The sequence below is a fragment of the Loxodonta africana genome, chromosome 10 (genome assembly GCF_030014295.1).
Source record: "Loxodonta africana isolate mLoxAfr1 chromosome 10, mLoxAfr1.hap2, whole genome shotgun sequence".
NCBI lineage: Eukaryota > Metazoa > Chordata > Mammalia > Proboscidea > Elephantidae > Loxodonta > Loxodonta africana.
Window position 1 is genome coordinate 34,150,848 of NC_087351.1, and position 26,913 is coordinate 34,177,760.

Genomic DNA, 26,913 nt, shown 5'->3' on the forward strand with positions numbered 1-26,913 from the left:
ATGGATTGGTTTCACTGCAACCAATGTTTCCGAAAAGATGGAGCTCATTTCTTTGTCACCAGCTGTGGCCATATTTTCTGTAAAAAGTGTGTGACTCTGGGTAAGTAACTTAACTGTTTCAAGATTTGGGCAAGAATATTTTTAACCTAGAAATAATGATTTGCCATTTCTCTGTATGACTTAGGATAAAAAAAAAATCATGTCGTAGGCCAATCGATAGTACTGTGGATAATGTAGGAAACTGTTGATTATGGAAATTGCAGGATTCCATTGATAAAGAATCGTTTAGCAAATGGAATAAATATTACTTGAGTACCAAAAGGTACTAATCAGTATTTTGAAATCTGTGACAGGGAAAACCACAAGGGATCAGACCGATCAGGGAAAAGAGAAAGAGTAAGAATAATGAATAGGCATGAGGGGAAAGTTTGGCTGATATCAAGAGCCATTTCTAATGGGAAGTAGTCTAGCCTCTGAAATCAGTTTGATTAGAAATGATGATGATGATGATACTTTTGCAGTTTAGAAAGCATTTTCGCATGTACCAATTTTGTGTAATCCTCACCACAACCCGAGGAATTAATTCCTAGTGGAACCATTTTACAAAGGAGGAAGCTGGTTCAGAAAACATACGTAATTTGACCAAGTTCTCATAGCTATTAAATCTTAGAAATGGAACTTGTATTTCAGGGTTTGTTTTTATGCTAAAATACTTAGAAGGCAAGGAAATAACTTAAAAAAGGAACTTAGGGTAGGTTGCTTTGATCAGGGAAGACTTTGAGGTGCTGCTTCAGTAGGATTTTGGAGAGTAAACCAGAGTTTGCCAAGTGGCCAAGGCAGGGAAGAGCATTCTAGCTGAAGAGAACAGTATGTATAAAGGCATACCACATCATGAAACCATAGTGCAAGGAGGATGCATAGTCAGGACTCGTAAAACATAAAGAGTAATATAAGAAATGGTGAGAGATGAGGTTAGAGAGGCCGGAAGTGGCGAGATGATGGAAGGCTGTATATACCAGGCTAAAAAACCTAACATTTATCCTTTAGGTGATGGAGGGCTTTGGGATTTTGTTTTCTTAAATAGAAAAATGACTTGTTCTTGATAGCTCACTCTAGCAATAATGTGGAGGACTGACTGGGAAAACCTTTAGTTCCCAAGGAAAGAATAATCAGGTTAGGTAGCCTCTGGGGAAGCTTTTTCCTCTACCTGAATCTCATGATCCTCTTAAGTTATCTGCTAATGTAAAAAAGCATTTACTAAGGTAACAGCAGCTCACTTTGGAGTGGTTTGTCCCCGTGGAGCACATGTCCTGTGATGTTTTCTTCTGGCATGGCATTTGTCTCAAGCAATAATCAGCACTACTACTGAAATTTCAGGTTATGAGAAGAGATTAAGAATTTTCATTTGTACTTCTTTCAAATTGGGTTAATTGGAGAATGAAAGTAGGAGAGCTTCAAAGCAAGATCTAGGAATATTAACAAAGTGGGGACAAGGTAGGAATAATTGGGAAGTTTGAGTACCCATTGTGTACCTGCTGTCAGGTAGATAAGATAAAAAGATACCAAAGAGTAATTTAAAGTTGAGATCATTAGTACTCTTTTACTCTTCCCAGTACTCTTGTAAATGTACTCCAGTACTTTGCAGGGGTGGGGGGAGGGAGGGGGTTGGTTAGAATTGTCCCTCACCCACAGAAGAAAATTGGGAATGTAAAAAAAGAGGGAGAGATGAGTAGAAGTAGAACATGAAAGCTTTATTTGCCTTCAACATACTAGTTTGGAAATAATTGATTTAGAGAACAGAGCTTAAGTTGATGTCCTTTTATATCCAGTGATATCCTAAATTCAGTAAGGGCTCTCTCCTCTTTCTCTTGCTGGCTTACTTGACTGTTACAGTATACTTTAGGAAAATCTGACCTCATGCTCATGAGAACCAAACATTTCCCTCTCTTTTTCCCCCAGAAAAATGTGCTGTTTGTGGAGCTGCTTGCAAGCATCTGGCTCTTTCTGATAATGTAAGTTTTTATCCCCCTTGTCACAAACCATCTCAGCCCATTCCTGGCCTGTAAGAAGTATACTCAAAGTACAAATGATGAATAAGTAAGCACTGAGGTTTTTTTAAAAGAAAGGAAAGAAACAAAACTCACAGGTAGTAACTGTGAAAAGGGGGCAAGCAACAGATAGAATTATTATTTGTGGGCACTGTTACAGAAGCATGAGGTAGGGAGAGTTAGGGCAAGTAGTCTCCATCTCCTGGAGCAATGGAGAGCTCCCTCTTACTTAAGCACACAGTGAAACTCATACCAGGCACCATATTTGTTAGTATTTTATTTACTTGTATAGTGGATATGCTCATTGTTTCTCTTACTCTCTTCGTAGCTAAAACCTCAGGAGAAGATGTTCTTCAAAAGCCCTGTGGAGACAGCTTTGCAGTATTTTAGTCACATATCTCAGGTATAACAAAGAAAAGTGAAAAAAGCCTGATTCTCTAGGCAAATTCTAACCTCATCTTATTCCTTTATGAAAGGTTCTCTTTAGATTGCATTTGTACACAGTGGAGAGAAATAGGCGGCTTTGTTTGCTTTCTCCCCTGATGATACAAACCTCAACCAGTTAACTTTTTACTAACCCAGGATCTATGATAGGCTATAAAACTACCATGTGGCTGCCATTTTGCCTTGTACTCCTTAGTTCTGTTAAGTGATTTTTTTAAGAATAATGGAGGTTCTAGGGAGATTATCATCTTTCTGTGCAGCTAGATATGTCTTCTAAAAATTGCTTTGAATTTATAGTCCTGACCCTGAAAATAATGAACTTGGTAGTTTAATTATCAACCTTTTGTTTATAGACAAGTTCATGAAGGGATTTCTTTGTCCTCATTCTCATTTTTCAGTTGCCTTTCTTAGTAATGCACATGTATTTAATTCCTCATTTAGTGTTCATAGCTGGTTGCCTGAATTTTCAAAAACATTTGTTTTTTCCTGATGCATCATTTATTGGCATACCATTGACTTGACCTTTGGCTTGGTCAGGAATAACAGGAAGGTAAAAGGTGGAGAGAAGGCAGGGCAGTCTTTTCAGAGAGTTCCCAAGTTGTAAAAACTTTGATTTTTCCCTTCCACTGTCTAGTTCTCCACTGAGATTATTTTATAGTCTCGTGGGATCCCTATCTTGGCATGTTTCTTAAGATTTTATCAGTGTTCCCTTTTCCTTTACTCTCATTTCTCATTCTCATCAGAGTATTCCTTTCTTGAAACTGAAGATGGTCCTCAGTCATTTTTTGGTTGAAGATAGTAGGTTTAATTTTTGTCCAGTGTCTTATTCCTCAATCCTAACTTTGGAACAGAGGAAGGGGAATTAAGGCTGTGACTGCATCCTGCTTTTAGCTGCGTGGGTGAGCAATCATGTTTGAGAGACCATATATAACATTATGGAAAGATAAAATCCAGCTGAGACTCAAGGAGAAGTGTAAACAAGGTCACATGAACAAGAGAAAGAGAGCAGACCCTTGGTTAATAACTAAACCTAGGGTTAGTTAATGATCAGTAGAGAAATTATATGTAGTCTGAATCTTAACCTGCCTAATCATGGGACCAATTACACATGGTCAAATAGTCAAGATAAACTAAATGGAAAGGATCAGTTAATCATCACTTTAGTGAAGGTGCAGTTTGTAAAGTCAGCAAAGTCAAAAATGTGTTTTCCTAATCTGTGAAGTTGAGTTATTGATCCAAGTAATATCTAGATTGCTTCATTCAGGCTTCTGCTCAAATTTTCCTTCCTGAGACCTTTCCTGATTCTCATATCTCAGATAATGGCCCCAACACTCTACTCCCTACTTTGCTGTATTTTTCATAATTGCTCTTATCTCTAATGTTATATTACATCTTGGTTTATTGTCTGGATCCTACACTTGAATGTAAGCACCATGAAGGCAGAGATTTGGTCAGTTTTGTTTATTGCTGTATCCCCAGCTATTCCAGTAGTTTTTAATATGTAGTTGACACTCAAAAAATTGTGGTTAAATAAAAGAATGGAATGCTGTTCTAAATGCCCGTTTGTGTTTTAACCATCCTTCATTTCTGTAATGACCTAACAAGGGTATTTTTCTGCTGCACTCTATGGCCAATAGTGATCACACTGTTCACTTTGAATCTTTTGCCCACCTCTAGATGATTTTTCTAAGTATTTTGGGGGATTGGAAAGCCCCATATGAATCTGTTAACTTTCTTCTATTCCTAGATCGTAAACTGCACCCTTATCCACAACTAGTCATCTTTCAAATACATGTCAGTAATTGCTCCTTCTTTTGTAAAGCCATCCTTCATTCCTGTAGGCAGATTTTTGCTCTTTTGTACACTTAGCCCACCTTACTCTTAACTCTGCAAAAATATTTATATCTGCAAAAATGTTATATTTGAATTTATTTGTTCATATGTCTCTCTCACTAAACTGTGAGTTTTTCAGAGGCAGGTATCATCTTTGTGTTGTCCAATGCCTAAATAGGTACTTGGCACAAAATAGGTACATTAGAAATATTTGTTAAATGAATGAATCGATTAAGGCTGGTTAAAAGGGAAGGTAAAAATTTTGGATTTTCTTTTAAGTGCAATGAAAAAGCATTGAAGAGTTTTAAGCAAGGAAACGACATTATCTGATAAACAGTTTTGACAGAGCACCCTGGCTGCTAAGTGGAGAATGGACCATACAGAGGTTAAGAACTAGAAGCAAAGGGACCAAATAGGAGGCTACAACAGAAGTCTAAGCAAGCTATGAAGACTGCTTGGGCAAAAGTAGTAGCAATTGAAATGGAGGAGGACGGTTAAATCTGAGAGATATTTTCAAGGGAGATCAGGTAGAACTTGTTGACTTTGATGTGGAAGATGAGAAAAAGAGAAATCAGGGTGCCTGGGTTTTTTTCTTGAAACGCTGAGTGGGATGATCGTACCCTTTATCAGGTCTGTGAAGACTATTTGGGAGGAAAATCATTTTGGACATAAGAGGTTTTAGATGGAGTCCCTGGATAGTGAAAATGGTTGACATGCTTGGCTGCTGTCTTAGTTATCCAGAGTTGCTATAACAGAAATACCACAAGTGGGTGAACTTTACCAAACACAAATATAGTTTCTCACAGTTCGTGAGGCAAGAAGTCTGAATTCAGAGCACTGGTTCTAGGAAAAGGCTTTCTCTTTTTCTGTCAACTCTGGAGGAACGTCCTTGTCTCAGGATTGTGAGTTTCTGCTCCTGGGCGATCTTCATGTGGTTTGGCATGTGCCTTCCCTCGTCTCTCCTCTGCTCACTTGTTTAATCTCTTTTATATCTCAAAAGAGATCGACTCAAGATAATCCTGCCTCATTAACATAGCGAAGACAACCCAAAAATCACCCATTGAAAATCCTGTGGAGCACAGTTCTACTCTGGTACACACATGGGATTGCCATGGGTTGGAATTGACTCAGTGGCACCTGGTTTAGTACTCTTAATTCCTTTTGATAAGGAAGCATTTTCAGGGTTCTTTCTCACTCAAATCTATTCTTCCTTATCCACCAAAATAATCTATTTCAGTTAAAAATCCGAGTATATAACTGCCTCATCAAAACGCTTTGGTGGCCTTCTATCACCTAAGTTCCAGACTCCTCAGAATGACACCTAGTTCCCTTAATGAATGGTTCCTCATAACCTCTCGAATCTCAGCTACAACTCTCACTCCACATCTCATATACCAATGTATATTGAGATTATTTATTATATAATCTGTAAGGTGGAAAACCTGGTGGTGTAGTGGTTAAGAGCTACATCTGCTGACCAAAAGGTCAGCAGTTCAGATTCACCTGGTGCTCCTTGGAAACTCTATGGGGCAGCTCTACTCTGCCCTGTAGGGTCACTATGAGTTGGAATCGACTGGGTTTTTTTTTTTTTACATCTGTAAGGTAGATCTAGTTGTCGCCAGTTCTTGTACATACCGTATAGTTTCATATCTCACTCCCTGGAATTCCTGACTTACCACCCTTCAAAGATTGAATTAGTAATTATCTTTGGAGCCCTGGTGGCACAGTGGTTAAGAGCTCGGCTGGCTGCTAACCACAAAAAGGTCGGCAGTTCACATCCACCGGGCGGTCCTTGGAAACTGTATGGGGCAGTTATACTCTGTCCTATAAAATAGGGTTGCTAAATTGTCTTTAATTGTTATTTCTATTCTTTGTACATACTTTTTATGTTGTACATATCATGTTGTCCTTGTTTATTGTTTCACGTCTGTCTCTTTTACTATACTATGCACTACTAGAGGTCAAGAACCTATTCTACTCATCTCAGCATTTTCAGTTCTTGTGCCTGGCATTAAGTTTCCAGTGAAGGGTTGTTGAGTAAAAAGATAATTTTTCCTACCCCTTTCCAAAAACAAAAACAAAGAAAAAAAAGATCAATGACCAATAGTTTTTAAAACTTTTTGTCATACGTAATGTCAAACAAATATTTAAAAGTAGAGAGGCTAGTATAATGACTCTCCCTGTATCCATCACCCAGCTTGAACAGTTATCAATTCATGGCCAATTTTCCTTCATGTGTATCTCCTGCCACTCCACCCAGATTATTTTGAAGGCAATGCCAGATATATCATTTCGATCTATAAACATTTTGGTGTGTATGTCTAAAAGGTAGGGACTCTTTTATTAAATATAACTACAATGGCATGTTAACATAAGAATAATTTCTAAGTATTATCAATCAGTCAGTGTTCACATTTTCCCATGATTTTTTTTTTTTAATTTGAATTAGGATTCAAATAAGGAGTATATATTTCAGTTGGTTGTTATGTCTCTTAAGTTTCTTTTAAACTACATTTTTCTCATTTCTTTTTTTTTATTTTTATTATTGTTGAATGAAATGGTCTTTTGTCCTGTAGAATTGTTCAGTGCCAATTTTGTTCGTTGTATGCCCTTGAAGTCATTTAATATGCTCCTCTGCCCTCTGTATTTCCTTTAATAGGTAGATTTAGGCTTCATCAGAATCATTTGTGGTGTTGTGGCAAGATTATATCAGTGTTTTGTTTCGTCAATAGGTAATGGTCTTCTGTTTCTCATTTTGTATGATGGTAGACAATTTCATAGATCCGTTATTATTAATCCATTAGGAGTTGCAAAATGGTGATATTCTAATTCTCTCATTCCTTCCTCATCTTTTAGCTGGAGTACTTCTATGAAGAGAAATTTCTTTTCATCATCTATATGGTTATCCTGTGATATAGCTAAAAAATAATAAGCCCTTTAGATACTGTGAAATGAGGGAATCAGTTTCACAAAAGATAAAGTCTTATCTTTGTAAAACTAGTTTAGTTTGGCTTTGAGTATAAAGGAAAGAGGCTAGAAACTGTGTAAACTCTTAAGTACAATTCTGTGGTAAGATGGCAGAAGCAAATTGAAAATGAGATGAAAACAAAAAGTTTATGAGCTGAGTACCAAGATCTAGGGAAGCACCGTAGATGCAAAGTTTATAGTCTGAGTAGGGAGGAAGCAAATGAGACATAAATACTGCTGTGTACTCAAAAGCGGCGCCTGACAAAGCTAAAACACTCTCTAAATATTAACTTTTGACCATTTCAGTTGTGGTGTGACAGGCACATCATTATATCAGATGGTAAAATGAGGCAAAAGATAAAATTATTTGTCCATATCCAGAAATAAAACTCGGGAATAGGTAACCCCCTTCCGCACCTCTTCACCTTTTACTGTGGCAGCATAAACAAGTGACTCTGGGTGTGAGTTTTCTGAGGAAATTAGTTACGTGTGCTCTGTCACAGCTAGAAATACAGTGGCTGAGTCCAAACTAATAGTAGACAAGTTAGATCAGAACTAGTTCTGAGCTTGAAGACAAGTTTTTTTGGGTCTCACTCTTCTGGCTCAGAATGAAAGATTATATTTTTAAAGGGCCATTTTGTGTCAGAACAATTCTTATTAACATATTAGAAAGCCAGTGTCTTGCAAATGACCAGCCTCGGTTTCCCCTAGTGCTGAACCCTCCAGTTGTGGGGAGTCCTGAATTAGAAAAAAATGAGGTAGTAAAGTATGAATTAATGGATTTTCCTTTGTTGCCAGAGCTGAGGGGAAAGAAGTTACGTGGTTGTACGTCAAAGGCCTGTTTTTCCCTAGTAGGTGTGGCGTTTCCAGAAGAAACAAACAGATCTCCTCATCGCCTTTTATAAGCATAGAATTTCAAAGTTAGAAGCAGACATACAGGAGGCCCAGCAAACAGTGGCCAGCCAGGACAAGTAAGTGACAAATCCCCAGATAGCATTTTTCTTTCAGAGAAGCTATAAGCCTTATTTCATGAAAATGGCTTCATGTGTGTTTGTGTTGGGACAATCAGGAAAAGACTTTTTGGTCCCTTCAACCTCCAGTTATTTTTCACTTTCTTCCCTCAGGGGCCCTCCTCACTTCATAGCTTTAATTATCTACTTCACCTGTCAAAACTGTTTCTTCAAAGAAATCAGATAGAGCTTATTCACACTTATAAAAATGAGACATAACATTTAAAATGGTAGCTCTAAAAAAGGAGGTATTTTGGAAGTCTTAAGCTGAAAGATGGGAATCCTTGATGGAAACTTTCAGGCATCGGCAGGCTGGGGTATGTGTGGAGAGGAAGTGGAATTCCATGCAAGCTCCCTTGAAATCATACTATGTGACTGCTTATTTTGTTTTCCTGATTGTTTTCACCATCAAAATCCTACCACTGTATCCTTGAATCACCAGATCTCTGGTAGAAATAACCTTGTGTAGGGGCACAAATCTCTCAGTAAGCATCACTAAATGTTGATGATAATGCTACAAATTAGTTTTTTAATCCCACTGACCTCCTGGAGCTGATTGTTTCCATCTTTTGCCTAGAGAACTGTCAGTCTTAAGGAAGGAGAATAGAGAACTGAAGAAGTTTCTAGCCATCCTAAAGGTGAATGAAATAGATTTTCCTTTACTATTATTTTCTCTCCTACTTTTCCTATCTGGAGAACTAGATGTACATCACCTGTCCTTTCTAATTGGTTGATGCCTGTGCCCTACTAATTGTATTAGACGTTTCCCAACCATTTTCACATTGTGGCATGTATAGAGACTGATACTGTTTGTACAGCAAACACACTGTGGCAAACGGAGAAGTCACAGAAGACCTTGGAGTGCCGAAAGGGTCAATACCTTAGCATACTTGTAACCCTTTCTTGAACATTGTGAGTCACGGCACACCAGTTGAGAAGCTCTCTTAGAGACATCTGCTGCAACTTAAAATTTCAAGAACCGCAGAATAGCTCAGGACCTTACCTCTCCCTCACTCTCTATTTCCTATCTTCCTAAGAATGTTTTGTGTATTTGTATTATTTCCCTATTAGTCCCATTCCTGTAACTATTCTATGTTGTAATCCTGTCCTCTTCCATCCTCCTCAGTTCTCACCAGAGACTCTCCATATTTCTCCACATATGACAGCCCACAGGGATTCCCACTGTTAGTTTTTATGAAGAGGAAGTAAAATTTTATTCCCCCGCAGCTGATAATTTCCTGAGGAAACACTGCTGCTGTTTTTTCTGTAACTGGAAATCATAATAACCACAACAAGGGAGCATTGCAATTATCTACCAAGTAAGGCACTGAGATCCAGTGATAAAGACCCTTGATCCGCAGCTTCCTTCATTGCCATTCTCTCACCTACAGGAATCTCCAAGTCGTTACCAAGGAAGCAGGTCAGTTTTATCGGGTCCCATACTAACAAAATTTCTGTTCTTTTTTGACTGCTGCTTGTAACTCCTGTGTGGGCTCTGAGATGGGAAAAGTGGCTGATGAATTTATCTGTCATTTCGCTGAGAAAGAGTTAGCCACTAAAAACTGCTGAAGTGAAATCTTGACTGTAATGCTCATCCTTACGAAATCCTATTCATCCTTCAGAATTCAACTCACATGTCATTCCCTCTGTGAAGACTTCACTAGGCAGAGTTAGATGGTCTGTGAGAGTCCCTGGGTGGCGCAGATGGTTAAGTGCTCAGCTACTAATCAAAGATTGGCAGTTCAGACCCACCCAGAAATTTCTTAGAAGAAAGTCCTGGCCATCTGCTTCCAAAAGGTCACAGTCTTGAAAACCCTGTGGAGTTCTACCCTGCACACATGGCGTCACTACAAGTCACAATGAACTCGGCAACAGCTGGTTTTGGTTTAAGTATTCCACTCATGCATTCAATAAATATCAAGTCCCTGCTGTTTATCAGGCTCCATATTAAGTGCTGGGTGTACATCACCTGTCCTTTCTAATTGATTGATGCCTGTACCCTGTTGTTGTTTTTGCCAGGTGCCATTGAATCCATTCCAACTCATAGCAACTCTGTGTACAACAGAATGAAACACTGTTGGGTTCTGTCCCATCCTAACAGTTGTTGCTGTGTTTGAGTCGATTGTTGCAGCCATTGTGGCACTCCGTCTTGTTGAGGGTCTTCCTCTTTTTCCCTGATCCTCTACTTTACCAAACTGGTCCCTCCTGATAACATGTCAAAAGTATGTGAGACAAAGTGTCACCATCCTTGCTTCCAAGGAGCGTTCAAGCTGTACTTTTCCAAGACAGATTTGTTTGTTCTTCTGTCAGTCCATGGTACATTCAGTATTCTTCGCCAGCACTGCAATTCAAATACATCAGTTCTTCTCCAATCTTTCTTATTCATTGTCCAGCTTTCCCATGCAGTGAGGTGATTGAAAATACCATGGCTTGGGTCAGGTGCACCTTAGTCCTCAGGTGACATCTTTGGTTTTTAACATTTTAAAGTGGTCTTTTGTGTTAGATTTTGCCCAGTGCAGTGTGTTGTTTGATCTCTTGACTGCTGCTTCCATGGGCACTAATTGTGGATCCAAGTAAAATGAAGTCCATGACAACTTCAGTCTTTTCTCCATGTATTATGACTTTGCTTATTTGTCCAGTTGGGAGGATTTTTATTTTCTTTCTATTAAGGTGTAATCCGTACAGAAGGCTGTAGTCTTTGATCTTCATCATTAAGGGCTTCAAGTCCTCTTCACTTTCAGCAAGCAGGGTTGTGTCATCTGTATATCACAGGTTAAGTCTTCCTGCAATACTGATGCCACATTCTTCTTCATATAGTCCAACTTCTTGGATTATTTTCTCAGCATACAGATTGAATAAGTATAGTGAAAGGATACAACCCTGATGCACACCTTTCCTGATTTTAAACGATGCAATATCTCTTGTTCTGTTTGAATGACAGCCTCTTGGACTATGTACAGGTTCCTCGTGAGCACAGTTAAATTCCCATTCTTTGCGATGTTATCCATAATTTGTTATGATCCACACAGTCGAATGCCTTTGTATAGTCAATAAAACACAGGTAAACATCTTACTGGTATTCTCTGCTTTGAGCCAAGATCCATCTGACATCAGGAATGATACCCCTTGTTCCACATCCTCTTCTCAATCTGGCTTGAATTTCTGGCAATTCCCTGTCAATGTACTGCTGCAACTGCTTTTGAATTATTTTCAGCATAATTTTACTTGCCTGTGATATAAATGATATTGTTCGATAATTTCTGCTTTTCTTTGGAATAGGCATGTATATGGATCTCTTCCAGTCAGTTGATCAAGTAGCTGTCTTCCAAGCTTGTTGGCATAGACGAGTGGGTGCTTCCAGTGCTGCGCCTGTTTGTTGAAACATCTTGGTTGGTATTTGGTCAATTCCTGGAGCCTTGTTTTTCACCAATGCCTTCAGTGCAGGTTGGACGACTTCTTTCAATATCATATGCTTGATCATATGCTACTTCCTGAAATGGCTGAACGTCGAACAGTTCTTTTCGGTATAGTGATTCTGTGTATTTCTTCCATCTTCTTTTGATGCCTTCTGCGTCATTTGATATTTTCCCTGTAGAATCCTTCAGTATTGCAGCTCGAGGCTTGAATTTTTTCTTCAGCTCTTTCTGTTTGAGAAATACCAAGCTTGTCCTTCTCTTTTGGTTTTCTAGCCCCAGGCGTTTGCACATTTCATTGTAATACTTTGTTTTCTGGAGCCGTCCTTTGAAATCTCTTGTTCAGCTCTTTTACTTCATCATTTCTTCTGTTTGCTTTAGCTACTGTATGTTCAAGAGCAAGTTTCAGAGTCTTCTGACATCCGTTTTGGTCTTTCTTTCCTGTCTTCTTAATGACCTCTTGCATGATGTCCTTGATGTCCTACCACAACACATCTTTGGCCAGTAGTGTTTAGTGCATCAAATCTATTCTTAAGATGGTCTCAAAATTCAGGTGGGATATGCTCACAGTTTGACTTTGGCTTTTGTGGACTTCTTCTAATTTTCTTCAGCTTCAGCTTGTACTTGCATATGAGCAATTGATGGTCTGTTCCACAGTCAGCCCTTGTTCTGACTGATGATACTGAGCTTTTCCATCATCTCTTCCCACAGATATAGTCAATCTGACTCCTGTGTATTCCATGCAGTAAGGTCCACATGTATAGTCACCATTTATGTTGTTGAAAAAAGGTATTTCCAACAAATAAGTCATTGGTTTGCAAAATTCTATCATGCTATTTCCCGTGTCATTTCCACCACCAAGGCCATATTTTCCAACTTCTGTTCCTTCTTCTTTGTTTCAGACTTTTGCATTCCAGCCACCCGTAATTATCAATACATCTTGATTGCATGTTTGATCAATTTTAGACTGCAGAAGTTGGTAAAAAATCTTCAGTTTCGTCATCTTTGGCATTAGTGGTTGGTGCATAAATTTGAATAATAGTCATATTAACTGGTCTTTCTTGTAGGTGTGTGGATATTATCCTGTTACTGACAATGTTGTATTTCAGGATAGATCTTGAAGAGTTCTTTTTGACAATGAATGCAATGCTGTTTCTCTTCAATTTGTCATTCCCAGCATAGTAGACCATATGATTGTCTGATTCACAATGGCCAAAACCAGTCCATTTCAGCTCACTTATATCAGTCTTCAAGCGTTCCATTTCATTATTGACTACTTTGAATTTCCCTTAGTTCGTACTTTGTACCTTCCATGTTCCAATTATTAATGGATGTTTGCAGCTGTTTCTTCTTTTTGAGTCATGGCACACCAGGTAGTGAAAGTCTGGAAGGCATTACTCCATCCATGTCATTAAGTTCAACTCTACTTTGAGAAGGCAGCTCTTCCCCAGTAGTATTTTGAGTATCGTCCAACCTGAGGGGCTCATCTTCCGACAGCATATCAGACAATGTTCCATTGCTATTCATTAAGGTTTTCACTGGCCAATTTTTTCAAAGTAGATCACCAGGTCCTTCTTCCCAGTCTGTCTTAGTCTAGAAGCTCTGCTGAAACCTGTCTACCATGCTTTCATTTGAAATACCAGTGACAGCTTTCAGTATCACAGCAACACACAAACCACCACACAAGTGGCAGGCCTGTGCCCTACCAATTGTTAAATATTTTTAATATCAGCCCTGCATTGGTGAATAAAGAGAGACATGGCCCTTGCCCTCACAAAAGTTACAGTAGTGTTCTTTTATACTTTTTTACCCATGATACACCTATTATAGCCCTTAAACATTACACTGATTTTTTTTTTTTTTTTTTTGGTCTTCCATAGTATAGCCTTGTGCCTCTCAAAGATAGGAACCTTATTCTATTTACCTCCTAATGTCAGGATCCAGAACACGGTGGGCACTAAATAACTGATAAAGAGGATAGAGGGAGTGAGGGAATGGTGGGTTTATGAATGGATGGACAAATGGATAGTTATGTGAGGTTGAAAGTAATTGATAAGGCACCAAGAGAGGGAAGAAAGCAGTATTTCAGATCTACTTCTATATGGTCAGTAGAGAAGTGTAGAAGGCTTCACTCCAACAGTTGGAAGAGTACAGGTGTCTCATAAGGAAACTTTGCTTCCATATTTTTGAGGTAACACCTGTAATATCTGAAAGTAAGCACTTTGTGCTCAGAGAAGAACTTTTATTTTTATAAACAATGATCTGATTGATCCTCTGAGGTGGCAATTAACTTCTGCTTAGCAAGATAAGAACTGCCTTTTTTTTTTTTTTCTTGCAGGTCAACCACACCTCGACCAGTGGGCATCACCTCCCCATCACAGTCAGGTAGGGAACTTTTTTTTTGCCCAGATATCTGTGTGAGATGAATAATATCCTTTCCCCATTTGAAAGATTGTTTCTTCTTAGAGACCATAATGTGATTTTCCTAATCTTATGTGTGATACAAAAACATCATACAACCAGATAGCTACTTGCAAAGGCAGGCCAACAGATTGGCCAGGCAAGGGAGGGTGTGCCATTGATGGCAACTTTTCATTCTGCCATTTATTCTCTTTCAGTTACTCCACGACCCAGTTCTCAGCATAGTAGCCAAGTGGTCAGGTGAGTATTAAGCCTGCACAGCAACATTAAAACCATTGGCACAGTTGGTAAATGAAAGGAATACCGGTGGCATGGCTTCTGGCATCACAGACTACATGTGGCTGAGATTGGTACTGAGGAAACTTTGTGTCTCTGTAGAAGTTTAACACCAGTTTTTTGTTTGTTTGTTTGTTTTTGTTTTTCTCCTTATACAGTCGGTCCTCTTCAGTGGAGTCTACCCCTTATAGAGTGGCTGGCTTTGGTAGCTTGGGACAAGTAAGTAATACTCACCTTATATTTCCAGATTGAGGTTTCTAATGCTGAAGGAAAGTGAAGGTTTAAGTCAAGAATCTCAAAGGTAAATTGGTTTTGGCATAAGTTATCTGATACCATTGCTTGGACCCTATTTTCTTTTAGCAATGGAGATACGATGTTAGAAGCTGACACAGAGACTGAGTATAGGAGTAAAAGCAGTGGGAATGTTCAAGGACTGAATTAATGGTGTCCATCATCCGCTATGAGTCAGAATCGACTCGATGGCAGTGGGTTTGGTTTTGGTTTTTGGTTTTATCGAGTTTGTTTTGCAAATAATAAAGTGGGAGTCCTTCTTTGACTTGCCCACCCTGAGAGAACAATATTTGCTTAAACGTGCAGATACAGAGAAATAGGAGGGCATATGGAAAGCCAGGGAAATGGGATATATTTATTAACTGATGTTTATTATCTGCCCAGCAGGGAGTTAGATGCCTGCAGGGAAGGAGCACTCCCAGAGACTCTTACATTGGTGAGAAGAAAAAAAACATGTCAGAAACCGACATAGTCTGTACAGATACCAGCAAATTTTAAACACATTTCTGTTTTTCTGTGCATAACATAATGCTGTTTCACTTTGTTCTTTCTAGTCAGTGATACCAGGTATCCAGGCATATATTACATGTTTCTGTTCTTGTTAGGTGCCGTCGAGTCGCTTCCGACTCCTAGAGACCCTATGCACAATAGAATGAAACACTGCCCGGTCCTGAACCATCCTTAGAATCATCGTTATGCTTGAGCTCATTGTTGCAGCTACAGTGTCAGTCCATCTCGTAGAGGGTCTTCCTCTTTTCCACTGACCCTGTACTCTGCCAAGCATGATATCCTTCTCCAGGGACTGATCCCTCCTGACAACATGTCCAAAGTATGTAAGACGCAGTCTCGCCATCCTTGCCTCTAAGGCACATTCTGGTTGTACTTCTTCTAAGACAGATTTGTTCATTCTTTTGACAGTCCATGGTATATTCAATATTCTTCACCAACACCACAATTCAAAGGTGTCAATTCTTCTTCGGTCTTCCTTATTCATTGTCCAGCTTTCACATGCATATGATGTGATTGAAAATACCATGGCTTGGGTCAGGCTCACCTTGGTCTTCAAGGTGACATCTTTGCTCTTCAACACTTTTAAGAGGTCTTTCGCAGCAGATTTAGCCAGTGCAATGCGTCTTTTGATTTTTTGACTGCTGCTTCCATGGCTGTTGATTGTGGATCCAAGTGAAATGAAATCCTTGACAACTTCAATTTTTTCTCCGTTTATCATGATGTTGCTCATTGGTCCAGTTGTAAGGATTTTTGTTTTCTTTATGTTGAGGTGCAATCCATACTGAAGGCTGTGGTCTTTGATCTTTATTAGTAAATGCTTCAAGTCCTCTTCACTTTCAGCAAGCAGGGTCGTGTCATCTGCATAATGCAGGTTGTTAATGAGTCTTCCTCCAATCCTGATGCCCTGTTCTTCTTCGTATAGTCCAGCTTCTTGGATTATTTGCTCAGTATACAGGTTGAATAGGTACGGTGAAAGAATACAACCCTGACGCACACCTTTCCTGACTTTAAACCAATCAGTATCCCCTTATTCTGTCTGAAGAACTGCCTCTTGATCTATGTAAAGGTTCCTCGTGACCACAATTAAGTGTTCTGGAATTCCCATTCTTTGCAGTGTTACCCATAATTTGCTATGATCCACACAGTCGAATGCCTTTGCATAGTCAATAAAACAAAGGTAAATATCCTTCTGGTATTCTCTGCTTTCAGCTAGGATCCATCTGACATCAAGCAATGATATCCCTGGTTCCACGTCCTCTTCTGAAACCGGGCTGAATTTCTAGCAGCTCCCTGTCAATGTACTGCTGCAGCCGTTTTTGAATGATCTTCAGCAAAATTTTGCTTGCATGTGATATTAATGATATTCTATAATTTCCATATTTAGTTGGATCACTTTTCTTGTGAATAGGCATAAATATGGATCTCTTCCAGGCAGTTGGTCAGGAAGCTGTCTTCCATATTTCTTGGCATAGACAAGTGAGCACCTCCAGCGCTGCATCTGTTTGTTGAAACATCTCAATTGATATTTCATCAGTTCCTGGAGCCTTGTTTTTTTGCCAATGCCTTCAGAGCACCTTGGACTACTTCCTTCAGTACCATCGGTTCCTGATCATCTGTCACCTCTTGAAATGGTTGAACATCGACTAATTCTTTTTGGTATAATGACTACGTGTATTCCTTCCATCTTCTTTTGGTGTTTCCTGTGTCGTTTAATATTTTCCCCATAGAATCCTTCACTATTGCAACTCGAGGCTTGAATTTTTTCTTCACTTCTTTCAGCTTGAGAAATGCGAGCATGTTCTTCCCTTTTGGTTTTCTATCTCCAGCTCTTTGCACATGTCATTGTAATACTTTACTTTGTCTTCTTGAGCCACCCTTTGAAATCTTCTGTTCGGTTCTTTTACTTCATCAATTCTTCCTTTTGCTTTAGCTGCTCGACGTTTGAAAGCAAGTTTCAGAGTCTCGTCTGACACCCATCTTGATCTTTTCTTTCTTTCCTGTCTTTTCAGTGACCTCTTGCTTTCTTCGTGGAAGATGTCCTTGATGTCATTCCACAACTCACCTGGTCTTCGGTCACTAGTGTTCAGTGCGTCAAATCTATTCTTCAGATGGTCTCTAAATTCATGTGAGATATACTCAAGGTCATACTTTGGCTCTCGTGGACTTGCTCTGATTTTCTTCAGTTTCAGGTTGAACTTGCATATGAGCAATTGATGGTCTTGTTCTGACTGATGATATTGAGCTTTTCCATTGTCTCTGTCCACAGATGTAGTCAATTTGATTTCTGTGTATTCCATCTGGCGAGGTCCATGTGTATAGTCTCTGTTTATGTTGGTGAAAGAAGGTATTTACAATGAAGAAGTCGTTGGTTTTGCAAAATTCTATCATTCCTTCTCCGGCATTGTTTTTATCACCAAGGCCATGTTTTCCAACTACCGATCCTTCTTCGTTTCCAGCTTTCACATTCCAATCACCAGTAATTATCAATGCGTCTTGATTGCATGTTCGATCAATTTCAGACTGCAGCAGCTGATAAAAATCTTCTATTTCTTCATCTTTGGCCCTAGTGGTTGGTGCATAAATTTGAATAATAGTTGTATTAAATGGTCTTCCTTGTAGGCGTATAGATATTATCCTATTACTGACAGCGTTGTACTTCAGGATAGATCTTGAAATGTTCTTTTTGACGATGAATGCAACACCATTCCTCTTCAAGTTGTCGTTCCCAACATAGTAGATTATATGATTGTCTGATTCAAAATGGCCAATACCAGTCCATTTCAGCTCACTAATGCCTAGTATATCAATGTTTATGCGTTCCATTTCATTTTTGACAATTTCCAATTTTCCTAGATTCATACTTCGTACATTCCAGGTTGTGATTATTAAAGGATGTTTGCATCTGTTTGTTCTCATTTTGAGTCGTGCCACATCCGCAAATGAAGGTCCCGAAAGCTTTACTCCATCCATATCATTAAGGTCAACTCTACTTGGAGGAGGCAGCTGTTCCCCAGTCATCTTTTGAGTGCCTTCCAACCTGGGGGTCTCATCTTCCAGCACTATATCAGACAGTGTTCCGCTGCTATTCATAAGGTTTTCTGGCTAATGCTTTTCAGAAGTAGATTGCCGGGTCCTTCTTCCTCGTCTGTCTTAGTGTGGAAGCTCAGCTGAAACCTGTCCTCCATGGGTGACCTTGCTGCTATCTGAATACCGGTGGCATAGCTTCCAGCATCACAGCAACACGCAAGCCCCCACAGAACGACAAACTGACAGACACATGGGGGATTACATGTTTTTAAATAATAGTATTTCTGTTCTCAAAACTGATAAGGGGAAAATAAAAGTGTAAGCACTTAGGAAGTCATTGAAATCCTCTGGTCTGGAGAGGAACATAAATTTTGAGTAAAATAATTGACTTGGATTTTAAACATTGCCACAAGATGGCAGTAGAAGTTAGGGTCTGAAAAGAAGTTTAGCTAGATGCCCATTATGTTAACCTGAAGGATAGTCTGGCTTCTTCATTTTGTATTAAACATAAAAGTGTTCCAATGAAGAAATATGGATCCATTTAATTTCTTGTCTCTTTCTCCTTGTAACTATTGCTGTTATTACGTGTTCAAGGGCATTAGCCAGTCCCTATAGAATACTTTATCAGAAAGATTTACCCTCTTTTTTTTTTGTTTACAAGCGGTAAACTTGAAATTCCCAGATCAAGAGACCTGAGTTACCATTTTTGAAATTCACCAAATAGACTCTTGCCAATTCCTCCGCATTCATCCTTTTGAAAAATGTAGATGTTCTAGACAGTTTATTTCTGTAAGGTTGGTAGTAATGTCCCCTTTTTCATTCCTGATTTTAGTAATTTGAGTCTTCTCTCTTTATTTCTTGATAGGTCTAGCTAAAGATTTTTGATTATTCCAAAGAACCAACTTTTGGTTTGGATGATTTTATTTTCTGTTCCATTTATTTGTGCTCTAATCTGTATCATTTCTTTCCTTCTCCTTTTTTGGGTTTAGTTTACTCTTCTTTTTCTGGCTTCTCAAGGTGGAAAATTAGGTTATTGATTCAAGATTATCTTTTTTTTTAATGTATATTTTACAGCTATAAATTTCGATCTTAGCACTATTTTTACCATATCCCATAAGTTTTGGTATGTTGTGTTCTTATCATCATTCGTCTCTGTATTTTCTAATGTCCCTTGTGATTTCTTCTTTGACCCATTAGCTGTTTATAGTGTGTTGTTTATACTTTCTGCATATATGTAAGTTTTCCAAATTTTCTTGTTACCGATTTCGAATTTCATTCCATTGTGGCTGGAGAACATACTTTTTAAGATTTCAATCTTTTTAAATGTATGGCCTAACATGATCTATCCTAGAGAATGTTTCATGTGCATGTCAGAAGAATGTGCATTCTATTATTGGGTAGCGTAGTCTACAGGTGTCTGCTAGGTCTAGTTGGTGTATGTTGTTCAAATTTGCTGATCTTCTGTCTCGTTGTTCTACCTGTTATTGAAAGTGAGGTATCAAAGTCTCGTATTATTATTGTTTTATTGTTTGTTTTCCCCTTCATATTTGTCAGTTTTTGCTTCGTGTTATTTTGGGGCTTTGTTGTTAGGTGCATATATGTTTATATCTTCTTGATGCTTTGATCATTAGATAATGTTCTTCTTTGTCTCTGGTAACAATTTTTGTCTTAAAGTCTATTTCATATGATATTAAATAGCTACCACAGCTCTCTTGTTTACTGTTTGCATGGAATATCTTTTTCCATGCATTCACTTTTAGCCTATTTGTCTTTGAATCTAAAGTGAGTCTTTTTATTGGATCATGTTTTTTGTTCTTTCTGGATTTTATTTGGTGAGTTTAGTCCATTTACATTTAATATTATTACTGATAAGCAAAGACTTCTGCCATTTTATTTGTTTTCTATGTGCCTTGATCTTTTTGTTGCTCGGTTTCTCCATTATTGCCTTCTTTTGTGTTAAATAGATGTTTTCTAATGTACCATTTTAGTTCCCTTGTCATTTACTGTATTTTTAGATATTTTCTTAGTGGTTTCCTGGGGATTACAATTAACATCTTAATTTTATAACAACCTATTTCAGATCAATACTAATTTCATTTCAGTAGCATGCAAAGACTATATATTTCCTTTCTGTCTCCCCTCCTTTGTGCTGTTACTGTCATACAGATTATATTTTAAAATTGTGTGCCTGTCAACACAGATTTAGTGATTGCTTTATGCAGTTGTCTTTTAAATCAGATAGGAGAAAAAAGTTACAAACAAAAAATATATTTATACTGTCCTTTAAACTTATCTATGTAGTTACCTTTATAAGGAGCTCTGGTGGCACAGTGGTTAAGCCCTAGGTTGCTAACCAAAAGGTTGGTGGTTTGAACCCACCAGCCACTCCATGGGAGAAAAATGTGGCAGTCTCCATAGCCTCGGAAACCCTATGGAGCAGTTCTACTCTGTCCTGTAGGGTTGCTATGAGTCGGAATCAACTCAACAGCAGTGGGTTTGGGTTTTTGGTTTATTTACCTTTACCGATGCTCTTCATTTTTTTTCTGTAGATTTGTGTTACTTTCTAGCGTCCTTTCATTTAAGCTTGAAGGACTTCCTTAGTATTTCTTTGAGGGCATGTTTGCTAGTGACAAATTCCCTCAGTTTCTGTTAATCTGGGAACGCCTTGATTTCTCCATTTTGAAGGATAGTTTTGCTGGGTATAGAATTCTTGGTTGACAGTCTTTCAGCACTTTGTGTTATCTACTGTGTTCTGGCCTCCTTGGTTTCTGATGAGAAATCAGTGTTACTGAGGATCCTTTGTATGTGATGAGTGGCTTCTCTTTTGCTGCTTTCAAGATTCTGTCTTTCATCTGTTTGATTATGATGTGTCTGAATGTTGATCTCTTAGTTTATCTCTTAGTTTATCTACTTAGAGTTGGTTGAACTTTCTTTATGTGTAGATTATTGTTTTTCATCCAATTTGGAAAGTTTGCAGCCATTATTTAAGTATTCTTTTTTCCCCTTTCTCCTCTTTTTCTAGAACTCTCATTGGTGTATGTTAGTATGCTTGCTGGTATCCCATCAAGGTCTCCAATGCTCTGTTCATTTTTTTTTTCATTATTTTTTCCTTTTTGTTTCTCAGACTGGATCATCTCAACTGACCTATTTTGAAGTTTGCTGATTCTTTCTTCTGCCTGCTCAAATCTGCTGATAGGTCCGCTAGTGAATTTTTCATTTCTGTTATTATACTTTTCAACTTTGAAAGTTCTATTTGGTTATTTTCTGTATACTTCTCTTTATTAATATTCTATTTGGTGAGACACCATTCTCATACTTTGACTGCTTTATATGTGGTTTCCCTTTAGTTACTTGAACATACTTAAAATAGCCGACTTAAAGTCTTTGTCTAATAAATTCAATGCTGCGCTTCCTCAGGGACAGTTTCTATTGATTTTTTTATCCCTATGTATAGGCCATAGTTTCTTTTTTTTTTTTAATGTCTCATAATTTTTTTTGTTGAAAATTGGACATTTTAAATAATATGGCAACTGTAGAAATCAGATTCTACCCCTTCCTTAGGTTTGTTTTTGTTGTTATTGTTTGTTTTTAAACTAATTTTGTGAACTTCGTATTCTTTGACATGTGTAATCACTGAAGTCCCTACTCAGTTAGCTTATTGATTACCTAATGGTTAGACAGAGATTTCTTTAAACACTTAAGAATCAATATGTCTCTTAGTCTTTGCCAAGGAACTCTGTGTTTTTTGGGTTGTGCCCTCAGTACTCATCCAGGCAGTTGACAGCTCCACCTTTAACCTTCACTTCCTGCTTGTACAGAGCCTGAAAGACAGTGTATGGTGAGCGCTTAGAGCATCCTCAGGGCTTTCCTGAGCATGTGCACAGCCCTGGGCATGCACATGGCCTTCTAGAGTCCCAGGGATGTCAGAGCTTTTCAGAGCTGCTATGGGCAGCTCCTTCCCAGTTTTTCCTTTTATGCTTTTGGTTAGCCAGTGTTTCCCCCAAGTGATATCCACATTCTCTGGCAGCCTAAACAATTGCCTCTGATAGTTTTCAACAGACGTCCCTGGGGAAAAGGCTTTTTGCATTTGGTGAGCTCTGAACAACAAGTCAGATCAAATAAAGACAGCCTTGCAAGTGAGGTCTTCCAGGTAACCACAAAACTGATCAAATAATGACAGTTCTTTGGGAGTGAGGCCTTGAAGGATCTCCAACCCTGTTCTCCCCCATTTGGTGACTGCCAGACTGTTGATTTTCTCTGTGATTGCAGGCTGTTGGTTTTCAAGGCTATTGCAGAATAGATGAGAACAGAACAAGTTAAAAGACCACAAAGCTTGCAGTTCTTACTGACATTCAGCTATTCTTTCTCGAATAAACAAACATTCCTTAGCATCCTGCAAAGGAGTCCTGGTGATTCAGTGGTAAGTGCTAGGCTGCTAACTGAAGGCTTAGTCCGCTTCCGTAAAGATTAACAAAAAAAAAACCCACTGCTGTCAAATTGATTCCAACTCACAGCGACCCTATAGGACAGAGTAGAACTGCCCCACAGGGTTTCCAAGGAGCACCTGAGGAATTTGAACTGCCGACCTTTTGGTTAGCAGCCGTAACTCTTAACCACTATGCCACCAGGGTTTTTCAGTAAAGATTACAGCCTTGGAAACCCTATAGGGCAGTTCTCCTCTGTCCTATAGGGTTGCTATGAGTCAGAATTGACCCAACAGCAACAGGTTTGGTTTGGTTTGGGTTAGAATCCTACAAGCCCTTAGTTAATTTCCAGAGTTCTGGAAAATGTTTAGTCTAACAATTTTTGCCAGTGTTCTCATTGCTTTTATGGAGGAGAGAATTTTCAGAGGTCCTTATGCCAGTGTTTTTGCTGATGTCACTCCTAACCAATTTAGTGAGCCTTTATATTTAGCCATTCTTCCTGATAATCTCCATCTCAGAGGGGACACCAAGGCACAGATATATTGTAGCACATCAAGGCAGTCACAGATCCTGGTCCACAGGCTCATAAAAGGGAGAGGAAAGCACCTTTATGAGACACTGCTAGGTAATTCTTGAGTTTTTTCACTTGCTGTTAGCCCCCAAGCCTAACACAGGCACTAAAATCTTGTACTTCAGTTCCTTTGCCTTACTACCCAGTATATCTGAATCTATTGTTCCAGTCTGGGTTATCTCACAGGCTTTTTAATACTTTGCAGAAACCCCTTCACCAGCTTCCACTTACAGCCTATCTTATAGGTAAGTAATGCTAACGCTTTGCCTCCTTTCATTTGGGATCTGTTCACACTGACAATCTGCTGACAACCTTGGGGTTACTTCTCCACCGGCCTTTACCACTGAAGTTTATAATCTGCCTCCTAAACAGAAGAGAAGGTTGAATAGTACTGTGTCTAATCTACACCTGAGTTCTTTGATTTTATTCTCAGTTGAAAGCAGGGGATGTTTTTCTTCTCTGGTATAAAAGTATAGGCCCTTCTCTTAAATACTTCTTTTTATCTTTCCTTTTCTCTGCTGATGCTCTTATTTTCCCTTCTTAGACCTTCATCTGCCTCCTCTGGACAGGGGATTTTTCCTTTTAGACCATCCCTAAATGATAGGGATTCAGACCACACAAGAGTCCTCACCCCCAGCAATTCAGGTAAGTTAAATAGCATTCCCAAAGGAATGAAGTTTCAACCATTATACACGTACTAAGATCAAAATTTTCAAGGTGAAAATGAATTGGGATTTGTCCTAAAGAGCACTGTCTCCGGTTTGGTGCTTTAATATTCAAGAGTCATCCTTTTCCTTCATACTGGCCAAACAATAAGCCTTGAAGTGGCCGTGGAGGTTCTGGATTTTTCTTGAATAGCACTCATCCTGTCACCAGTTGAGTTAGCCTCTAAGATTAGGCTTTAAAAAATTTTTTTTTTTTGCGATTCCTATGTTGAACATTGCTAGAGCTCAGTTATGAATGAGAATTATAAAACTAATATCCCTTTTTCTCCCCATGTTTTTCAGTTAAGGTACCTTTTCTACCAGTCCCCTTGATAAGGGGGTGTCCATCTCTCTATCTCACCAAAGTTTTTATATTGTCTCTGCATCTTCCTACTCATAGTTAAACCTAAATCTCAGACCTCTCTGCCCTCACAGGAAAACAATGGACTTTATAACCCACTTCTTAAATTGCTTAGCTCATAGTCTTTTTCTCTTCTGAGTGGTATTCCTCGAATTAAGAACTACCTAGTTACTCTGACCCTAAGTAACACTGCTGAGGAACTCTCCAGGTTAAATTACCTTTCACCATTCCATTCTATCCTTCAGGTCAGAGGGAGAGCAGAACCGCACTAGAGGGTCTTCCTGGTTCCCAGCTACCATTCCTGTAGGTAAGCCCTGACCAGTCTAACTTGTCTGTGCATAAAAAATGTACAGTTAGGCCTGCACACAAAATGCCTTGTTCTGGCCTCATGTTAGGCTGGTAAAATGTAACCAGTGGAGAATGACATGGGTCTCAAATGTAGTAGCCATATGTTCACAATTTTCCAGAATGGTCTCAACTTCAAAGATTCTATCCTTCTGTCAGATTAGCTTCCTGATTTGGGGTTTAAAAATTAGATCACATAGTGGCAAGAGTGTTTAAACTAAGAGGTCTTCAGCAGGGTGAAATAAAAGTGTGTGGAAACAACTGACACTCCCAATAGTTCCACCACAAAGCATTTTCAGTGGAATGTATCTTCTGGGTGGAGATTCTGCTAGAACTAGGAAAAACCACTTTTACTTCTTCAGAGATAGCAAGGATATTTTGTAAATTTATGGGTCTGTGATTCTGATCCATGCAACAAGAGGAAGAGGGCATGGGAACGAGAAGAGAGGTCTGTAAGGAGCTCTGTTGAATAAAAAGTCCAGTCTCATCTTTTAACTTTCGCAGCTTGGGCTTTGAGGATATTTAGGTCCCTTTTCCATTCTAAAAGGAGCCCTGGTGGCGCAGTGGTTAAAACATTCAACTGCTAATCGAAAGGTCGGCAGTTCGAAACCACCAGTGGCTCTGCAGGAGAAATATGTGGCAGTGTGCTTCTGTAGAGATTTACAGCTTTGGAAACCCTATGGGGTGGCTATGAGTTGGAATCAACTTTATGGCAGTGGATTTGGTGGGTTTGGGTTCCATTCCAAGCTCCTAGTAACCTCAGGGACAGCTCCTTCATACTAAGTATGTATATATTTTGCTGTCATATTCCAAATAGGCTTTATTTTTGTCAGCAAGAAATTAGGGTCTGAGCTCTAGGAGACAAAGTGGGGCAATAACATCCCTCCCTAAGATTCTCACAAATGGAGGGATTAAACAGATTTAAAAAAATTTAAGAGACATATAAACCAGTTGCCATGGAGTCAACTCTGACTCATGAAGACTCCATTTATGTCAGAGTAGAACTGTGTTCCATCGGGTTTAAACCATATGCAAATACAGGCCCCCAATTGGATCCTGATTGAAATAAACTGGGGGGGAGGGGGACTTTGAGAGAGAGAGGAAAATTGAATGACAGGACGTTTGATATTAAGGGATTCACTCTTCTTAGGTGTGATATTGTAGTTAAGTTTTTAAAAATAGTCCTTATCTTTTGGCGATTCATAATGAAATGTACGTATATGGATGGGAAGTTAAATGGTGTCTGGGTTTTACTTTAGTATAATCCAGTGGAGGGGGCAGTGGGAGAGTAGAAATTAAAGACTGGCCATGAGTTATTATTTGTTGAAGTTGGGTGGTGGGCACATGGGAGTTCATTATACTCTACTACTTTTTTATTTTAATAATTTCCATAATAAACTATTTAAAAAGTTATTGGAGAAAGTGCCACCTCCCCAGAGGTATAAGAATTTTACCTCTCTAGTAATAATTTCTGGTATGGTAGTCATATGTTCTGAATTTTCCAAAATAGTTTGATTTTGAAATATTCTGCTTTAAGCCACTGAAATGTTCCAGAGAGTTTCATAGCAACAAAGCTTTCGTCAGACTAGATGCATCAACTCTCAGTTTGGAAAAGTTATCAAGCAATGGAGAAAACTATGGGGAAGTTTATTGCCCCAGTAAACTTCGTCCTATGGCTCCAGAGGACCTTACTTGCCCTTTTTGTTATAAACACCCATATCTACCTTCCTGTCCTCTGCTGCAGATGGTCTACCAACAACAGTGGCAGATGGGATTAGCCAGTGGGGAGAGAAGCATGGACCACCTCCAGACAGACCATCTTCAAGGTCTGATCTATACATACTGCTGAAGGACCATGGCATCCAAAACCCATTAGGGGTGATGATTTTGGAAAATGTACCCTTACCTTGTTTCCTGGATTCACTCTGTACCAATTGATCTTTACCTTACACACCCTGTATTCCCTCCCAGGGAAGTGGTCAGGCCTTGTATAAGGCTAGTGCTTCAGGAAGATGCTTGTATTTCTCCCACAAGACACAGATAGTTCATTTCCAGCAACTTGAAACAAAGGTTATAAAAACAATTCTTAGCATCATTTGGGGAGGGGATAATATACTCATCAATGATATTTCATTTCTGGGTTTCATTTTTTAGCTTTGGATATACTTTCCCACTGCCAGTATTAACAAGCAAGTGACTCTGTTCCTCGTCCTAATTTGTACTTTTTCCATTTGCCTATTGTTTCCTGTTTATCTAGTTATTATTAAA

General features: G+C 38.9%; 1 protein-coding gene across 1 annotated transcript; it reads left to right on the top strand.

Moving 5' to 3' along the window:
• On the top strand, positions 1 to 26,516 carry RNF212B (ring finger protein 212B). The gene is given in 15 exon segments (XM_064292313.1): positions 1 to 100; positions 1,960 to 2,012; positions 2,377 to 2,451; positions 8,148 to 8,263; positions 8,880 to 8,940; positions 9,694 to 9,722; positions 14,054 to 14,100; positions 14,334 to 14,376; positions 14,571 to 14,631; positions 15,091 to 15,139; positions 23,441 to 23,480; positions 23,780 to 23,880; positions 24,546 to 24,607; positions 26,390 to 26,422; positions 26,424 to 26,516. Coding segments are annotated over 15 exon segments (924 nt in total). The 3' UTR covers positions 26,478 to 26,516.
• The last annotated feature ends 397 nt before the right edge of the window (positions 26,517 to 26,913 follow it).